This window comes from Pararge aegeria, chromosome 15, assembly GCF_905163445.1.
Source record: "Pararge aegeria chromosome 15, ilParAegt1.1, whole genome shotgun sequence".
In the NCBI taxonomy this organism is placed as follows: Eukaryota; Metazoa; Arthropoda; class Insecta; order Lepidoptera; family Nymphalidae; genus Pararge; species Pararge aegeria.
In genome coordinates, this window is record NC_053194.1 from 17,657,810 (window position 1) to 17,676,999 (window position 19,190).

Here is a 19,190-nt window from a genome sequence, read left to right on the forward strand (position 1 = left end):
AACTGTACCGCTGACTAATTGATCGGCAGTAGAGCGCACGCTCTCGTTCCGCAGGTCTATTGTTAATGTCGGTCTGCTATGGACTCTGAAGCACTCCGCACTCTTTTTTGGAGTGTTGGTGGGAGGCTTTGGCCGTGGCTAGTTACCATCCTACCGACAAAGATGTTACGCTAAGCAAATTAGTGTTGCGATGCGATGTTGCGTAGAAACCGATTAGGGATTAGTATGACTACCCAGGGAAAAGATAAAAATTTACTGTCTCCCACAGCTTTATCAACTCTCAGAGCAATGGCACACAAGTGGAAATAATGTTTAAATAATATATGTGTACTAATAAACGGGGGTTGACCTTTCCTATTCCACATTCACGTGCTTTAACAGGTGAACACGTTATTCAAATCCCTTGAGAGGGGATATAATCGGGGGATATAATTTTTATCTCCTGCCCGTGCTAGCCCTGCAGGTGAGATTACAGTCAAGGGCTAACTTGTAGTGGACTAAAAAAAAACTGAAGGAATCATAAATATATACCAGTTTATTGCATTTATTTATCTACTCATTAATACATAATAATAATATCATCATCATTATCATATCTTCTTCTACAATGAGAAGGGGTTAAGGCAGTAGTCCACCAAACTGGCCCTGGAATCCGACAATCCGCAGATTGGTGGATTCCACACACCTTTGAGAACATTATGGAGAACTCTCAAGCATGCAGGTTTCCTCACGATGTTTCCTTCACCGTTAAAGCTTGTGATATTTAATTGTTCAAATTAAAATAAATGCAAATAACTCTGTAAATTTCGGGGTGCGTGCCGCCACACTTACAATGATGTTGCGGGAAAAAAATACATATACTTACTTTTCATTGTTTTATTAATATAATAATAGCTGACCCGCGCATCGGTTATTATCGGATTTAATATCTTAATAAAACCACGAACCTTGCAGCGCCACCTACCTGGTCCAGATTTATTTCCAAACTATTTATTACGCGGCCAGGCGGCCCCCTGCATTTTCCTTGCTTTTAGCATTTCTATACCCGCCGTAACTTCTAAACGATAGCTCCAATTTGAATAATTTAAAGAGAAATTTGCAGGTACATAATCAATTTTACTTTAAAAACTATTTATTTGGATAAGGATCATGATAGGAATGTCACCATTGTACCTGCGTTTTGATTGACAAATTATAACAAAAACCGGTTATTGTGACTTAACAGTTAGACGTATTATAGCCACCCGGTCTTTTTTGCAGGTTATAATGAGTACTTTGAAGGTGTCCATCCATCCATACATACATCCGTCCATACATCCAACCTCACAAACTTTCGCATTTATAATATTAATAGGGTGGTGCGATCTTTGTCCCATTTGCCTTGCGACTTGCTGTTATCTGTGGGGTGGTGAGTTATGTCCTTTATCTCCGACAATTTTTATCAGATCTTCATTAAAATTAGACGATACATGCTTGATAGTACACACTTTCAAATAATAAAAAGAATTATTAGAATCGGTTCCAATTTAACGGAGCTATGAAGTAAAATTGATAAAAAATTTCATCCCATTTCCCGGAGGAACCTTATTGTTTATCGGGATAAAAAGTATCCTTTATGTCGACCCGGAATATCAGCTACCACTATACCAAATTTTGTTTAAATCCGTTCTGTAGTTTTTACGTGATGCAAGGACAAACAGACAGACAGACAGACAGGCAGACAAAAATTAAATAAAAATCCTTATTGGACTCAGTATTGATTATAAAGCATCCCCCGGTCAAAATTTTCAAAATATATTAAATGTACAGAAATCTTCCGGTTACAGTTTTATTATAAGTAGTTATATAGATACAGATTGTGCATTATCAAATTAACTACAAATGTTCTAAGCGAGTTCGGAAGCTGGCACAGCGGCATACATATTCTCAACTTGGGCTATCAGCTCCGATACCATGGCCTCGACGACTGGTGGCGCCACTTCTGCCATAACGTCCCTCCACTGGTTATTTGCAAACTCTATTACAGGTTCACCTAAATTAAAATAAGAACTTTGGTAAGTTTATTAAGTTTTATATCATGCAAGTTATTATGTGACTTTTCCCGTTTCCACTTAACCTAGGAATCGCCTTAATAGGATGCCTAGCGATTTGGGGGATTCCTGGAGAAAAAAAACGTTTCACGACCTCTAATGTGATGTCTTACGACGTTGGGCGCCTTCTAAAGTTCGACACTTATTCGGCGGATCGTAAAGTTTGGGGGACCCATAAACTAATGGAAATTACTAAAACTAAATAAAAAAAATTCAGTTGTTATAATAAACCCAAATCCATATGATAATACAAACACAAAATATAACATCACCTTGTGGCAACAACCAAACATATATTATATGAGTTGCCAAGTGAAAATCGATTGGTGAAAGGTAAATGTTTGCCTTATGCCTAGGAATCTTCTTTGATAAAGCGTTGCTTACTAAGGCATTGCCTTGTCCCGTGTGCGTCGTTAGTGAAACGGGCAAAATATCACTCACCGGACGGACAGAGGAGCTAGGAGCGGAATATCGGTGACGACCTCACTTTTAAGTGGGTTTGATTTCCGACTGGAGCAGCTTGGAAACATATAATTTCAAATTTCTCTGGTCTAGTGGGAGGCTTGCCGACAAAGACGAGCTGCCATCGATTTAACGTTTCGGTACGATAATGCGTAGAAACCGATCAATACAGACCCGCCTACCCAGCGATCATGGGCAAATCTTTGGGACTTTAATTCAGCAGTGGACTGTTAAAAGCTATTGATGACATCATATCAACCATACTTTTTGAATAACATTTATATGGAGTTATTCATCAGTGGTGACAATAAATCAAATACGTACTAAGAGCCTTGTTTCCGTTGAAAAGTTTTTGGAAATCGAACTTGGCGCCAGTGAGAACTTTGTAGGAATGACGCCACTTGGCGATGTGCCAGTGCGGGAGCCCATCCTTGCCGGTCACAGTTGCCAAGTCCATGATCGCTTTGATTACGACGTCACCTGCAAAGTTAATTAATAATTTAATTTGTTTATTGATAAAATCTGTAGCCCAATGTGTTTTAAAGAATTTTTATTCTTGTTAGGTATTCATTACAAGCACCTATTAATTTTTATAGGGAGTAGGTAAAATGAAATAAAAATGTAATTTTCTTAAATATCTGTTTTAATTTACTAAAACATCATACTCGATTTATAAAAAATGGTTTTTGTATAAAATAAAAAACATTATTTCAGTAGGCATTAGGCAGTAGGCAGTTTTCTTTTCGTATTTGCTACATTCGTTTGAAAACTTAATGAATTATTAAAAAATCCTTGAGAGATAGCAATCAATAGCAATCAAGGCACATTCCATAACTAGTTATGGATTAAAAAAAAAGTCCGTGGCAGTCTTTGGGCACTGCCTATAGAAGAAAAATCTAAATCTATGTACGCGACTCTCGCCGCTCGCGCCCAAAAGTACATATATATGTATACCCAGTACACATATAGCTCATGGATAGCGTTCGGTGACGATGACGCGAGCTCAATGACTTTTGATCACTCAAAAAGGCACCTGACCGTTTTCACTAAAACTACGCACCGTCTAAATCGTATGCGTAATAATTCAGGCGTCGTCTATGGGACAAAAAGTTTCACCAACTCGTAAGTGATATCGGAATCTCCTTGTGAAAACGGGCATAAAGAAGTTTTTACTTCAAAAAAAGTTGTCGCGAGTTGTCTATGGTGGATATTTACGCAACATTTACTTACGTATTTCGATAGAGAAGGGACCGTTTCCTTGCACGGGCAGGATGAGCAACTTCCCGTCCAGGGTATACTTCCCGGTCAGCACCGCGCTACACTTTAGAGTGATGGACTGCTTCTGCTTGGCCGCGTCGTGTCTATAAAAAGAGTAATATAATTTTTTTTATGGTAATCATTTACGGCGTAGAGTTTTTTTTTTATTTTTTTTATTCCACTGCAAGTTAACCCTTCACTGCAATCTCACCTGGTGGTGATTTGAAGTGATGCTGCAGTCTAATATTCTAACCTCTAAGGTACTCCCTTAGTGAGACACACCATAGACAGCTATAATCGGTATCTACGCGACATCGCACCGGAACGCTAAATCGCTTAGCACGTCTTTGTTGGTAGGGTGGTAACTAGCCACGGCCAAAGCCTCCCACCAGACAAATAAGTAATTGAAAATAACCGGGACCGACCGATTTACGTGCTCTCCGAGGTGTGTGGGATGACACTGCTGATTATCTTACTCCAGGTTGGTACTAAAAAATCTTTAATATGAAATTAACGCAACCTATATAATTGTTGGCCCGATACGGGATTCCAACTCTGAACCTCGTGTTTCGTAGTTGAACTGTAACAATATTAATATTAGAAGTAAAAATAAACTTGTAGTGCAGTTTACTAGGATGCATGTTTCTTTTTATAACAAATTACCAGATGAAATCCTTGAGATGTCTCTTAATAAGTTCAAAGTTTATATAAAACGTAAGCTTATAAAAAAATCCTATTATATTATTAAAGATTACATGTATGATAAAAAAAACTTGGGTATGAATTGCTCTAACTTCATAGCTCAACATTAACTAGACTGTGAGATGGCGATAACAAAAAAAAAACTGGTTAAGTTTGTTGTGGGCTCTTCGTAGACCAGGGCGCGTTTGGAACCCTCCTAGCTTTAGTTTTACGTTAACGAATACAGTTATCACCATCACTAACATTAGTGTAACATGTTAAATGTATGAAAGCTTCATAAGTGCCTGTAACAAGGTCTACATGAATAAAATATTTTTCAATTTGAACATGCTTAACACTAGATAGTTCAAGAGGACAGAACAGCACCCATTCGCACACAAACTATTAAACTTTAATGACCTTTGTTTAACAGCTGTCAGAGTAATTCTTTCAACGAGCTACTTTTTATGCTGCCCAGTTAATTATTTTTAATTAGGACTAACTACTTAATTTGATTTAAATTGCAGTATAATTGATCTAGCTAATCTTTATAAAAGGTGGATATTAAAAACAATCGACTTACTAGAAACGGACATAAATAAGTGTTATCGGGCTGTCGTCTGAGAAAATTATAAAAACTTTGAGGACAATAATATTGACAACCAATTGGTGCAGTGGGCAGCGCCCTGAACTCGAAAAGCGGGTTTTCGAGTTCAGGGCTCTGGATTCGATTCCAACAACTGGAAAATGTTTGTGTGATGAACATGAATGTTTTTCAGTGTTTGGGTGTTTATCTGCATATTATAAGTAATTATGTCAAAGTCAAAGTCAAAGTCAAAGTCAAAAATATCTTTATTCAAGTAGGCCCACAGGTGGCACTTTTGATGCGTACATAAGAATTACACGGTAGTGAGATGATGGCGATAACCACATTCGTAAACTTAAAACTAAAGCTACGAGGGTTCCAAACGCGTCCCGGTCTAAGAAGAAGCCCACAACAAACTTAGCCGGGTGTTTTTTTTTTTTTTTTTGTTATCGCCATCTCACAATGTAATTTTAAATTATTAGAAGAGCAACCTGGTTAGAGCAATAATTTACACCCAAGCTTTTTTATCGTTTACGTAGTCCTTTATACTATAATAGGACTTTTCTATAAGCTTACGTTTAATACAAACTTTGAACTTTTTAAGAGACATCTCCAAGATGTCAATTGGTAGTTTATTGTAGAATTGTATGCAATTTCCTTTAAACGAATTATGAATTTTATGTAACCTAGTATATTGCACTGTAAGTTTATTCTTACTTCTAATGTTTAAATTATTGCAGTCACATTTTTTCTTAAATTTAGAAATGTTTTTATGGACGTACATTAAATTTTCAAATATGTACTGACTGAAACTGACAGAAATATACACTGTCATTATTTTAAAATCTTTAAATTTATCTCTCAATGACTCTCTCGGACCCATTTTGTAGATAGAACGAACAGCCCTCTTCTGCAGCACGAAAATAGTGCTAATATCAGCAGCATTACCCCAAAGTAAAATTCCATATGACATAATGCTGTGAAAGTAACTAAAATATACCAGTCTAGCAGTTTCTACGTCGGTCATATGGCGTATCTTCTTTACCGCATAGGCAGCAGAACTAAGCCTGTTCGATAAATTATCTACATGAGGGCCCCATTGAAGTTTAGAATCTAACGTTATTCCTAGAAAAACTGTCGTATCCTCCAGTTTCAGTTCCTCATTATTAAGTAGTACAGTGGTTTTCACGTGTTTAACATTAGGTAAAGTGAATTTTATACACTTGGTTTTTTTTCCGTTAAGAACCAAATTATTAGCTTCAAACCACTGTACCACTTTAGCGAGAGAGTTGTTTACGTCGTCAAAAGCTAGTTCACGTCGATTTATTTTAAAAGTCAGTGATGTATCATCGGCAAACAGAACTATCCCGTGTTTATCCTTGGCAAGGTAAGGAAGGTCATTAATGTAAATAAGGAACAGAAATGGTCCTAATATAGACCCCTGTGGGACACCTATTTTCATAACTGATCCATTAGACCGTTTTCCATTCACGTCGACTTTCTGAATTCTATCGCGTAGATAGTTACTCATTAAGTCTAGAGCTACACCCTGAATTCCATAGTGGTGTAGTTTCCTAACTAACGTTTCGTGTTGAACACAATCAAACGCCTTAGATAAGTCACAGAACACACCAAGTGCATCACGTGACTCCTCCCAGGCTTCAAATATGTTTTGTATTAGCTCAACACCTGCGTCGATTGTTGAGCGACCCCGTGTGAAACCAAATTGCTTAATATGAAGTAAATTATACTTATGAAAATGGTAAAGTAATTGATTTAAAATGAGTTTTTCAAAGATTTTACTGAAAGTGGGTAGTACGGATACTGGTCTAAAGTTAGTGGGGTCAGAAGTACTACCCGATTTAAACAATGGAACTATTTTACTAAGTTTCATTAAGTCAGGAAACACACCACAATCTATACAATTATTAAATATTAAGGCTAAATCGGGTGCAACAATATCAATTAATGATTTGACAACGTTTACGGAAATGCCCCACAGATCATTTGTTTTTTTTATTAATTAATAATTTAAAGGCTTTAATAACGTCAGAGCCACTAACATGCGTGAATTTAAAAGAATGGTTACACTCAGGCACATTTTCCTTTAATAGAGAGAGAGCCATATCTGGTGAAGAGTTTAATGATTCTGTTGTGGAGACGGGAATGTTGGTAAAGAAGGTTTCAAAAGCAGTAGCCACCTCGAAATCTGTTGTTAAGGCTTTATTATCTACATTAAGTTTAAAATTAATATTTCGTGGTGTTACTCTTCCCGTCTCCTCATTAATTATGTTCCAAGTAGTTTTGATTGCATTGCTGCTATTTTTAATTTTATTTTTGATGTATCGCGTCTTTTCTAAGTGGCAAGCGCGTTTAAAATTCTTGGAGAACAATTTAACATAATCCCCAAACTTATCACCAGTGTTAAATTGACGTTCAGCATGCAATTCGTACAGCTTTTGCCTATTTTTATGAAGTTCAACTGTCGCCCACTCACTAAAATTTAATGTATCAGTAATCACAACCGACTTACTAGTAAATATAGAATGAAATAGTCTATTAAAGGTATTGAAAAAGGAGCTGTACATTGCATTTGGAGTCGCCCCTGAGGGTAGGAATGGGAGGTCATTTACTAGGCTATATCTCATTTTCTCTATGCGGTTGGATGTTACAGGAACAAATGTTATTTTACGTTTAGAAACATTTTTCTTCACATTTTCAAATTGAATAATTTGACCACAATGATCAGAGTCTAATTTACTAATAATATTTTTGCTTATAGGAATTATATTTGTAAAGATGTTATCCAAACAGGTGGCGCTAGTAGCAGTTATTCTTGTGGGCTCCATGAACATATTTGATAGATTGTAAGTTTTAAATAAATTCAATAACTTGATACTTAAAGAGTTATTTTCTAAAATGTTTACATTAAAATCTCCGCATATTATTAACTTTTTATTACACTTTGATATTTTAAATAACACTTCATCCATTACCTTTTCAAAAAGTTCAAAGTTTGACAAGGGTGGCCTATAAACAGTAACAATTATAAATTGCTCTAGTTCAACCGAGGCTAGCTCTATTGTCCGTTCAACAGAAAGGCTAACAATATCGTTTCTGTTTTTAAATTTTAAATTTTTATTTAATAAAATTAAAGAGCCTCCATGAATCGCTGTAACCCTGGTGAACGAACTACCAACCTGGTGGTTACCAAAATTAAACAAATATTCATGGGTTTTCAACCAGTGCTCAGTTATACATAAAATGCTAATGTTAAAATCATTTAAAAATAATTCAATCTCTAAGTCTTTTCCTCTAATACATTGAATATTTTGGTGAACCAAGTTGATATAATTAGAATTAGATTTTTGATTATATTTTTGGTTTAATAGTACATTGTGCGACCCCTTACTATAATTTTTTTCATATATGCCTGAGGGAGACTCAGTTGTCTGCTTTTCTAAGCAAGAGAAAGCCTCTGTTGTCTCCTTAACTAGTTTAAACTAAAATGACTTGGAATAATTTCCAAGGTTTTCATGTCAAAACTATTACACTGCTCAATAAAAGCAGCTGGTTTAGCCAAGTTCTTGGCTGTTATGGTAAAAAAATAAGATAGCGAAACAGCTATCTGTTGTTTAAAATAGTGTGATAGGTAATATCTATCTCGGTACAAATTATAAGTAGGATTAGCACATTTGCTAAAGTCTATAACATGAAATTTCTTATTATATGTACATAAATTGTACAAAGTCATATTTAAATTATACCTAATAGTATTTTCTTGGTGTGGCAAGTTATGAAAATAAGGAAATGTGTATAATACAATACTATTTACATTTAATGTATTTAAAGAATCAATAAGTTTAATCAGCTCAGGTTTGTTAACATTCCCTCTATTTCCCATTATGATAATTAAATTAGTTTTACAGTCAAACATATTCCTATTTCTACAAATTGCAGCTACAATAGCTTTTAAATTTGAGTTGGGTAAACATTAGTTTAGGTAGTAGTAGGTTAGTTATGTATTTATGTACTCTGAGGCTAGATGGCGATGTCTATATTGTCGTAGTATATTTAAATCCTACATTACATTTACTTCGCGTTAGTTTAGGCAATGTATTTAAAACACATTTAATACATTGAGGTTACTATCGTAATTATTATAAACTCATTACCGGCCCGATACAGAGCACGGATCAACTTTCAGAATGAAATGAAATGAGATTTAATGCAATCTCACGTGGTCGTGGCTAACCTATTACGCCACTATTGCTCTTTACCACTCTAGGTACCTCACTCAGTTCGGTTTTACTATTAAAATCCAGTATACAATAATATGTAATGTCACGTGACTGTATAAAGAAAAAAAGGTTCCAAACCGCTAAAATATAAACATCATTGTACAACTAATATATAATGTGCTGGTACAAAAAAGCAACCTTCAACTCTTATACGTAGTTACAAATCTACTCAGCGATAGCCTAGTGGCTTTGGTTTCCCTTTCGGGGGCTTCGAGTTCAATCCCCGAAACACAAATTTCGAAGTTGTGTGCGTTTTTTTCAATTTAATCAATTAAATATCACGATGTTGAAGGACAATATCATGAGGAGACCTGCATGCCTGAGAGTTCCCTAATGTTTTTAAGAACGTGTGAAGTCTACCAATCGGCACTTGGCCCGCTGGGTGAACTTAGGCCTTAACCCTTCTCAAGATGAGAGGAGACAGATGCTATTGAAATCTAGTATCCGCTAAAATAAAATGAGGGGTTTATCCAAGCCATAAAAAAATAGCACGTGACTGTACAAAGAAAAAAAGGTTCAAGACTGCTAAAATATAAACATCATTGTGCAATTAATATATAATGTGCTCTAACAAAAAGCGACCTTCAACTCTAAAACTGAACTATACGTATGTAGTTACGCATAGCTTAGTGGCATCAGCTTCCCTGACGGAGGCACCAAGTTCAATCCCCGGAACGCACATCTCTTAGTTATGTGCGCTTTTTGATTTAGGGTGCGTTCATAAAATACGTGAGATGTTCCAGTGGAGGAGGGAGTCTAGTCAAATCTCATCTAATTTTACGTTGGAGAGGGGGTGGGGGCAAATATCACGCAATTTTTTTCTGATTGAAACAAAAAAAATGTATACTATTTTGGTTCATTGGTATTTGGTTCATTCACAATAACAATCGAACGTGTTAACGTAAGAACAATCACATTTTGAAAAATCTCACGTGAGAATGGGGGACACCATTGGGGCACAGAAAATTAAAAAAAAAAAAACACCTTACGTAATTTATGGACGATCCCTTAAGCAATTAAATATCACTTGCTTGCCTGAGAGTTTCCCAATGTTTTCAAGAGCGTGTGAAGTCTACTAATATAAACCATAATGAAAATAAAAAATGAAAGTGATGAAAAAATAAAGTGGCTTGGTTGATTCGTTTAAAAAAGGTTTTACCTTTTTAAGACGGGTGTAGTTATTACCACCACCTCACAATAATGTATGAACGCTTCATTCGCTGGTGCTAAGCCTACATAAATAAAGAATTGAAATAAAAGTTCTTTAGGCGCGACTAGGGGGTATCTCAAATTTTTCTGACGGAAGTAACGCTTACGTCTTCTCAAACGGGTCAGTTGTGAATAGCAAAGAGAATCAAAATTCAACTGTTTTAAATAAAGTTTTTTGAAAATCTCTAAATATAATATTCAATGACAAGGTTATATCAACATGTGCTGATCTAACCTTCAATTTTCTACTCTCAGTGAATATTAAATTAAATGGCGGAGTCCCAGGAACATTTTAGTCTTTCATCAATAAATAATAATAATATTTATTGATGAAAGAGTATTTTTTACAGCATAAGTTTACAATTTGACGCAGTGAAGGATGGAATGTTTCTAGCCGGCTGTACATCTGCTTTCCACAGATAGATTCTGCCAGTTTTCCGTTATGCCTTCGGTCGCCTCGCATGATAACCGCGGGAAGAGGAGGGGTTGTGATAACTGTATTGTGATCTGCCACACAGTCAATTTTTTTTTAAGTTGTTGGTTACTTCTCTTTTCACGCCATTGGTCGCCTAGAAGAGGTGGCGATAAGGCCGCCAAAGTTTTATATGCTTTGTTATGATTTCTGTCTTATTTTTCTGTACTTTTGTTTGATAGATAGATAGATAAATAGATAGAAAGTCTTTATCGCACATACAGAAAAAACCACAAGTTATCAAAACAAAAGGTAAATAAATAGATATGCGCAAAGGCGACCTTATCGCTTGAAGCGATCTCCTCCAGACAACCTTTTATGTAAAATAAAATGGTATTCATTCATAATGATTGCTTAATATTGGCTATCGGATTCCATCGGAAATACGCTACTTACCTATTAGTTGTAAATACGGCATCATCATAGCTAAACAATATTTACACAGTAAAACCTAATATTTAACTTCGGTATTTATATTTATTCTATTTATTATCAGAACAAGTGCGGTTATTGAAATCCTTGAGCGACTAAGGGATCCCCAGACTTCAGGCAAGACAGTCGCAAGCATCCTTCGTCATATCAACCCATTACCATTTACCGGCCCACCACGCTGGCCCAGTGCGGATTGGTGGACTTCACATGCCTATAAGAACATTATGAAGAACTCTCAGGCATGCATCTCGATATTTTCCTTCACCGTTAAAGAAAATATTATTTGAACTGCTTAAAACGATCAAAACTTAGAAAAGTAAGAGGTTAGAGGTTCACGCGAAGTACGGGTTAGATCCTTACTAATATTATAAATGCGAAAGTGTTTTTGTTAGTTTGTCTTTCCTTCACGTTTTAACTATGCAACCGATCAACTTGATATTTGGCATAGAGTTAGTTTTAAAGACGGAGAGTATTTATTTATTTCAGATCTGGTATGGTGTCTGGCCGAAAAGACGTGTAGACGTTCCGGTACGATGCTGCGTAGAAGCCGATTAGTGGTAGTTATGTACGCATCAGAAGTGCCTATTTGAAAAAAGAAATATTTGACTTTGACTTTGACTTTGGTAATGGTTTAATTCAATTATACATTAAAAGCATAGCCCGCTATCACCTTAGATTGCATGATCACTTACATGTGTGTAACATAGGTGAGATAGCCGTCAACGGAATAAAAAAAAATTGAATGCACGCACCCTGGAAACATTTAACTCAATCGGGCGTTATAGAAATGCCTGCCTGTTCTATTATGAAATTTGCTGTACTCCTCGAAAAGCCTGTCTATTAGTCTGCACTGGCGCAGGAAAAATTAGTCAAGTAAAAGGAAAATATCCGTCAAGTGTCCCACGAGGTTAGAACGTTAAATTAATTATTATTACGATAAGTGTGATTACATATAATAGTCTCGTTGGGAGAAGAGAACATGTCATTAAAATTAATAATACTAACTGTCTACAATCTGGCATATACGTTAAGTATATACATAATTGCAGGCAGTTTAGATTATGTTTAATGCTACGTAATCGAGATCAGCATGACTGTTGAAAAGGAAGTAATACAATTTGTACGTAGTAACAGTTAACTACAAATCCACACTAAGCCAGCTTGGTGGACTACAGCCTTAAACATAAGAGACCCGTGCCCTGTAGTGGGCCGGGAATGAACGAATGAATGATGATGATGAATTTTACGTGTATATAAATTAATTTGTATAACCCTGGCTGTAAGTGGGTTAAATGTATAACTAATGTAAATATACTTAAAATAAATAAATAGTTTTTACTACCGCTCCTCTTCACGCGGCGACTAAGGGAATATAACGGAGAGCGGACAGCACTGTCCTCTGTGCAACTACTACCATCTACTGGAATTGCCAACACGTCTGCACAGCGTGGTAATTATGAGAAAATACTCCGCGTGGGAGAGGTCTTTAGTCCATTGGAATAGACTATTTATATATATTGACAAACCAAGGACTTGGTTGTAAGTGGAAACCTATCGCTCATACACAGGGTAACAGTTTTTTTTTTTTTAATGTAATAGATAAATAAATATATACTACGACAATACACACATCGCCATCTTGTCCCCAAAGTAAGTTTAGCTTGTGTTATGGGTACTGAGATAGCTGATGAATAGTTTTATGAATATATTATTACATAAATACTTATAATACACACATTAACACCCAGACACTGAAAAACATTCATGCTCATCACACAAACATTTGCCAGTAGTGGGAAACGAACCCAGGGCCTTGGATTCAGAAAGCAGGGTCGCTGCCCACTACGCCATTCGGCCGTCAAAGGAATTCAAAAACAAAAACAGTTCGTAAGGAATACGTCCTACAAAATATCACGCTGTATCTAGCAACCTGAGAGGAAGGTTCCGGTAAATCTCCGAAATGGTTGTACCGATTTTAACGAGACTTTTACCGGCATCTCCCTTAATAACACAAGGAGTTATTGAGGCTACTTCTGAAGTTCTGAATGCATAAATCTATCCCTAAATGGGATTTAAAAAACAGTATGTAATTGCCACAGTTCTAAGTGAGAGACATTAAACTTTAGAAGGTACGAGTATGTTCTTTTTAGTGTTCAGTAATTAAGACTTTCTCTAAAATGTATCCCTTAAAGTGAAAAACGAGGGATTTTAATATATGTTGTTGAAGTAAGGCCATTAATTTCATAGTTATATTACATAGTTACAAAATTAGATAAGGTAATTCCAACAAGCCAGTTTCCACAAATTTGTTGGTACAAATTTGAATTTGATCGGGTAGATGTGCTTATTTTAGCTGGCGTTCAAAAGTTAGGTAAGGTTTGCTGCCAAAAGCTGGACACGAATTAAACTCATTTCCATATCTCTAAAAGTATTTTTTTAAATAACCCTCAGGGGTTAAATGGTCAGTAGGGGATAAATGTTTGTCGAAATGATACGCGGACAAATTCACAGGTACCCGCTAGCTCTATAATTCACGCACGCACACACTCATATTTAGTTTTTTAAGTACAATTAATTATATTTAAAAAAAAAATTATATTTAAAAAAAAATCTTATGGATGTATTTATGTAAATGTAGAAAAGTAGAAAAAAAAAAATTGAGTTTATCAATGCTTTCAATTGAATTTAATTCAAAAAGTTTTTCGGTTTTTATTTTTATTAATCTCACTAGATTTAATTTAAGTGTATGGTTCTCGCTCCAGAGACGGGCGATAATAACTGCGACTCAGTCTTGCACTATAGCAGTATTATCGAATTTGGGTTTCATGATACACATTACCTTATGTTTGCCTTATTTTGTACTATTTTTAATTTGCTGGGGAACTGTTAATTGAAATAAACTTATTACTATTACTATTACTATTAATTATATTCTTCAGTTGTTTACGTTTCCCAGTGTAAGGGTCAAAGCAGACCGAGCGACGTAGTGCGACTAACTGCTTGAGCAAATTGCTGCAGAAAATAACATGCACACTTTGTCCAATTGAAATAGAGTAAAATAGATATATCTAATTGGAGTTTTTACTAATAATAAAGTTTGTTTTTTTATATTACTTTGACCTCACTAATCTCTGGAACTACTGATCGTATCGTTTAAAAATATTTTTTGCACATCACAGACCATCCATCTTAAGGAAGGTAAAAGGATATGTATATAAAACGAGTACCACGGTAAGACATACATACAAAGCGCAGAAGGGCCGGTCGCAATATATTGTAGTAAATGACAGTTTTAAAGGAGTTGCGGGGATTGGCTAGTGATGTATGCATCACTTCGACTTAATAAGTTGACTTTATTCGTTTTCAGAATACTTTTACCAAACACTGTTAAAATCTAAAGTTTACATATAAAAGACTTAAACGCGTGTAGGGCTGCTAACTTACGTTCGTCAATAATAAACATTTTACATTGTAACAGCGCTTGAAGTGTTCAAAGGGGAATAATTAAATTGCTTCTAACAAAATAATTATGGACCGTTGTCTGAAATAGAAACTTTATTATTATCATTATATTTTGAGTAGCGTTCGCAATTGATGCTGGTTTGCAGATTCGATGCAGCACGCTTTTTTTAATGGGGAAATCCGGGGATACCACCGGATTTTATTGGAGTAGTACCAACTAAACCCCCACGTTGTTCTAGCCTGGTCGGACCCTAAGCAGGTCGCACGTATCTTTTATGCATTTGAGCACGAGCTAATAGTCCATTGTATCTTTTCTTCACTTCCATTTAATTTATTTGTGTGTTATCTTTCAACAATTTAATAAAATTTACATATCTTATTTTCGGAAAAATTGCGTTATAAAACCTCGGGTGGAAAAACTACTTTACCGGCCCACGGGTGGAAAAGTAATTCAAAAAGAGAACAGTTGGACCAGCCTTTCATACTTCAGTTTTTGTTGAGAAACAATCTACATCTGTAAATAGGATGTAGGCCAATAAACATGCCAATCATTAAATCATAAATTTAAACATTTTATACTTAATTTATTATTTCATTATAGCTTATTTTTATTTCAAGACCTAACTAAGAATTTAAACCCCATGGAAATAAGAAAATATTTCTATAACGGTGAAGGAAAACATCGTGAAGAAACCTGCTTGCCTGAGAGTTCTCCATAACGTTCTCAAAGGCGTCTGAAGTCCACCAATCCGCACTGGGCCAGTGTAGTGGACTACGGCATTAACCCTTCTCATTCTGAGAGGAGATGCTTTTTTTGCTTAAAACGCACATAGCTTCGAAAACGTCATATGATATGTCATAAATTTTTACTTAAAATGTATACCTAAAATGTTATATGCAAATAAAAGAATTGAATTGAAAAGTAGAGCGTGCGGGCCGGGAATCGAATGAAAGGAAGGTAAAGTTCTGACCACAGAATAAAGACCACCAGAACCCTCACTCAGCTATTATTGCATGCTGTGCATTACGTCCAAAAACAGTGAAAATGCCTAGCGAACATCTCACTTCACACCCGCGGAATGTTGCTGGCTTACAAACTTTTCCCGTTTCCCTATTTTATGGTAAACGTTTAAAACATTAGAGGTAAAATAATAAAAGTTAACTGCTAAATGAAGTGAATAACCCTATTCGAGAAACATTCTAAAGTGGAGTAGTTATTGATGCTTCAATATTAGTTGTATACACGGCTTCTGTATATTCTTAATTCTTTGCCCTAAGCTTAATTTGCTGAACCACACAAATGATGACGTCTTGGTACTTACTTTACACTTTCTACGTTGCAGTTCTTGAGGCCGGTGAGAGTGGAGTCCCTGAAGACCAGCTTGAGGCCTGCGTGGTCGCTCTTGATGAGAGGGATCTGTAGCGGGTCTATGGGTTTGATTCCCAGCGCGGGTACGCCGTCTGCGAACGCGGCGATCGCGCTGTTGGCTGAGGCGATCAGGCAGGCGGAGTCGCCGGGCTTGCATGGTGTTATGAAGGGCGCTGGGCGAAAAAAGAACTGATTCATCATTGTCATCGGCAGCTTAGTAGCGTCCCACTGCATGGAAATGGCCTCCTCTCTCATATGAGAGCCGGGTTTTGAAGCATAGTCCCACCAGGCTGCTCCAATGCGGGTTGGTGGGCGTAAACGACTATTATCACAAGTTAATGACAATAATCCTATTAAAATATTTAGGATTACATGTTTGATAATAAAGCTTAGGTATGAATTGTTTTAACGTCATAGCTAAACATTTACTCGACTGTGAGAAGGTGATAACAAAAAAAACCTGGCTAAGTTTGTTGTGGGGTATTCTTAGACCAGGGTGCATTTGAAACCTTCCTAGTTTTAGTTTTAAGTTAACGAATGCAGTTATCACCATCACCTAAACGATACTACAGTCTCCTACTTATATATATATTTATATATTTTTATTTATATTATACGAAAACAATCTGAATCACGAAAAAACGGCTGCACGGATTTTAAACAAATTTGGTACGCATGTCATCTATGCTATGAAAAAGGACATGAACTCTTTATACCGACCTTCCCGTGGTAGGATTAAAAATTGTTAACAAGCGAAGCATTAGAAATAATTCTTAAGTCAACGTAGACGAAATCGCAGGTAGAAGCTAGTTATTTACTAACTTAAGCCCGTTTTCTTCGTCTACGTTCATTACGGTTTTTTACAAATCCCGTGGGAACCGTTTGTTTTTCTGGGATAAAGAGTAGCATACGTTACTCTCCGTACTTTCAACTCACTCTATGCCATAAATCAAATTGGTTGGCTGCTTAGTTAGGGCGTCAAGGAAGTCGTACCAACACACTTTCGCATTTGTACTTTTTCAATATTATCAGTAAGGATCATCAAGACTGTAGGTAATAAAACTTAACAACCTAGCCCAGGGCGTGCTTAGGTGACCCTGGTAGAGATCTCTTGTAGAGATAACTGTTTCCTTGTCCACAAATTAATAAAACAAAAAAGTTCTTTGTACTTCTATAAGATATGGTAATCAGGTTTAACATACAATTTTGAACTATTTATAAAGAAAATTGTATTTATAAGACATTAGCTTCTGCCCGCGACTTCGTCTTCGAGGACTTCAGAATTGGGTCTAAAGCTTCGCTCGTTTAAAAATAATAATAATCAAAATTAAATGACAAAAGGTAGCCTATGTTCTTTTACATCTCAATACCTACATACATGTCTAATTTCATCCAAATTCGTTCAGCCGTTTTTGCGTGATTGAGTAACAAACATCCATACTTTCACATTTATAATATTAGAAGAATTACATTTTACGTTTTATTATAGCATTATATGAATGAGGTTGGAAAAGAGCAATCTGCAGAGTTTCTTGTCGGCTCTTCTTCACTACAAACAGACAGACTTGACGTTTCAAAAGTGCTTATATACTGGGCCTCCTTGAAATAAATGAATTTTGAATTTTAAATTTGAATTTTGACATTATAAATAATAAAAGTTTTGTGTAATTATTATGTCATAAAACTATAATTTTAAAATGGTACTGCCTGAAAAGCACTTGGTGTTTGGAAGTCTCGAAGTTATTATTTTAATTTACGAATTCTTAAGATTATGGCGACATAATCTTACTACGATTTTTGTATGTACACATCAAAAGTATTACTATAGACATACATGATTGAAGTTTTAATTTTTCTGAATTTTTCAATGGGCCGTGAAAACCGCGGAAAAGGGGCGTCAAAATAAAAGTCAAACAAGTTCACTGGATTTATCATGGTTTTTATCCCTATAGAACAGGCAATTTTTTCAGGGAAAAAAAAAAGCCGAATTAAACTTATTGGATAGAAGCAGGCTTACTTTGCCTAAATCCATGATATATTATGAAAATTAAGCTTAATTTGCTATCCTCCCCAATTTCAGAAGAATCTGTTCGACAATGTAACCTCTGAGAGTACAGATATAGAGAGATACAGATTATTCTGCTTTTCGCGGACTATACGCTAATTAAACTTAATTTAAAAAAAGGAATTAAAGTTTCTCTATGCGATCACTCTAATTCAGCATGTTCCTTACAACAAATCAAAATTTTATTATTTTAAAAAGGTACATGAGGCGGCGCAAATAAAAAATATAAATCCGACAGTCATTTTGTTCTTACCAGAGCTAGAATAACAGCCGAGCACTAAACTCAGAAAAGATATAATCTTCAACATTTTCACTGGTTTTATTTAAAAAAAAATATTATAGAAGGATGATTTTGCAATGATGTTGTACTTAGTGTGTCGGTGCGCATACTATCCGCTTGTTTATATGGGCCGGTGGGAGTAAGAAGTGCTGACGTCAGCATCTACTGCTAAAAATCGACATTTATTGCCCTTGTGTTTTTGTTCGCGCTTAAAATTGTTTTGCTATTTTATTTCGAGTTTCAAAAACAAATGCCTTGTGGGCTAGTACTTGGCAAGTTTGAATTCAAATTCCAGGGTTCCCACTTCAGACCAAAAAAGCCGAAGGATCGGAAGCAATGTAGCTTTTCCACCGCCAAAAAAAGGGTTCCCGCTTTAGACCAAAAAAACGTGTGAGTTGTGTAAATACCTACGACGACTTCTCTGGCGCAACGGTGAGGGGTGTAAATACCTACGACGACTTCTCTGGCGCAACGGTGAGGGGTGTAAATACCTACGACGACTTCTCTGGCGCAACGGTGAGGGA

General features: G+C 35.9%; 1 protein-coding gene across 1 annotated transcript; it reads right to left on the reverse strand.

The window, feature by feature from the left end:
* Nucleotides 1-1,802: 1,802 nt before the first annotated feature.
* On the reverse strand, nucleotides 1,803-18,767 carry LOC120630008 (circadian clock-controlled protein daywake-like). The gene is made up of 5 exons (XM_039899126.1): nucleotides 18,640-18,767; nucleotides 16,275-16,494; nucleotides 3,783-3,913; nucleotides 2,877-3,032; nucleotides 1,803-2,032 (listed from the first exon to the last, which is right to left on the reverse strand). Exons 1-5 carry the CDS (start codon nucleotides 18,692-18,694, stop codon nucleotides 1,887-1,889), a joined length of 708 nt encoding a protein of 235 aa, XP_039755060.1. The 5' UTR covers nucleotides 18,695-18,767; the 3' UTR covers nucleotides 1,803-1,886.
* Nucleotides 18,768-19,190: the final 423 nt, after the last annotated feature.

Bases quoted from the DNA above. Each gene is read 5' to 3' on its own strand.
- LOC120630008 (XM_039899126.1), bottom strand. From the start codon at position 18,694: ATGTTGAAGATTATATCTTTTCTGAGTTTAGTGCTCGGCTGTTATTCT. The intron at 16,495-18,639 runs GTAAGAACAAAA...TTTTTCGCCCAG, and splicing joins CGGCTGTTATTCTAGCTCTG to CGCCCTTCATAACACCATGC. The intron at 3,033-3,782 runs GTAAGTAAATGT...TTAACTTTGCAG, and splicing joins TCCCTTCTCTATCGAAATAC to GTGACGTCGTAATCAAAGCG.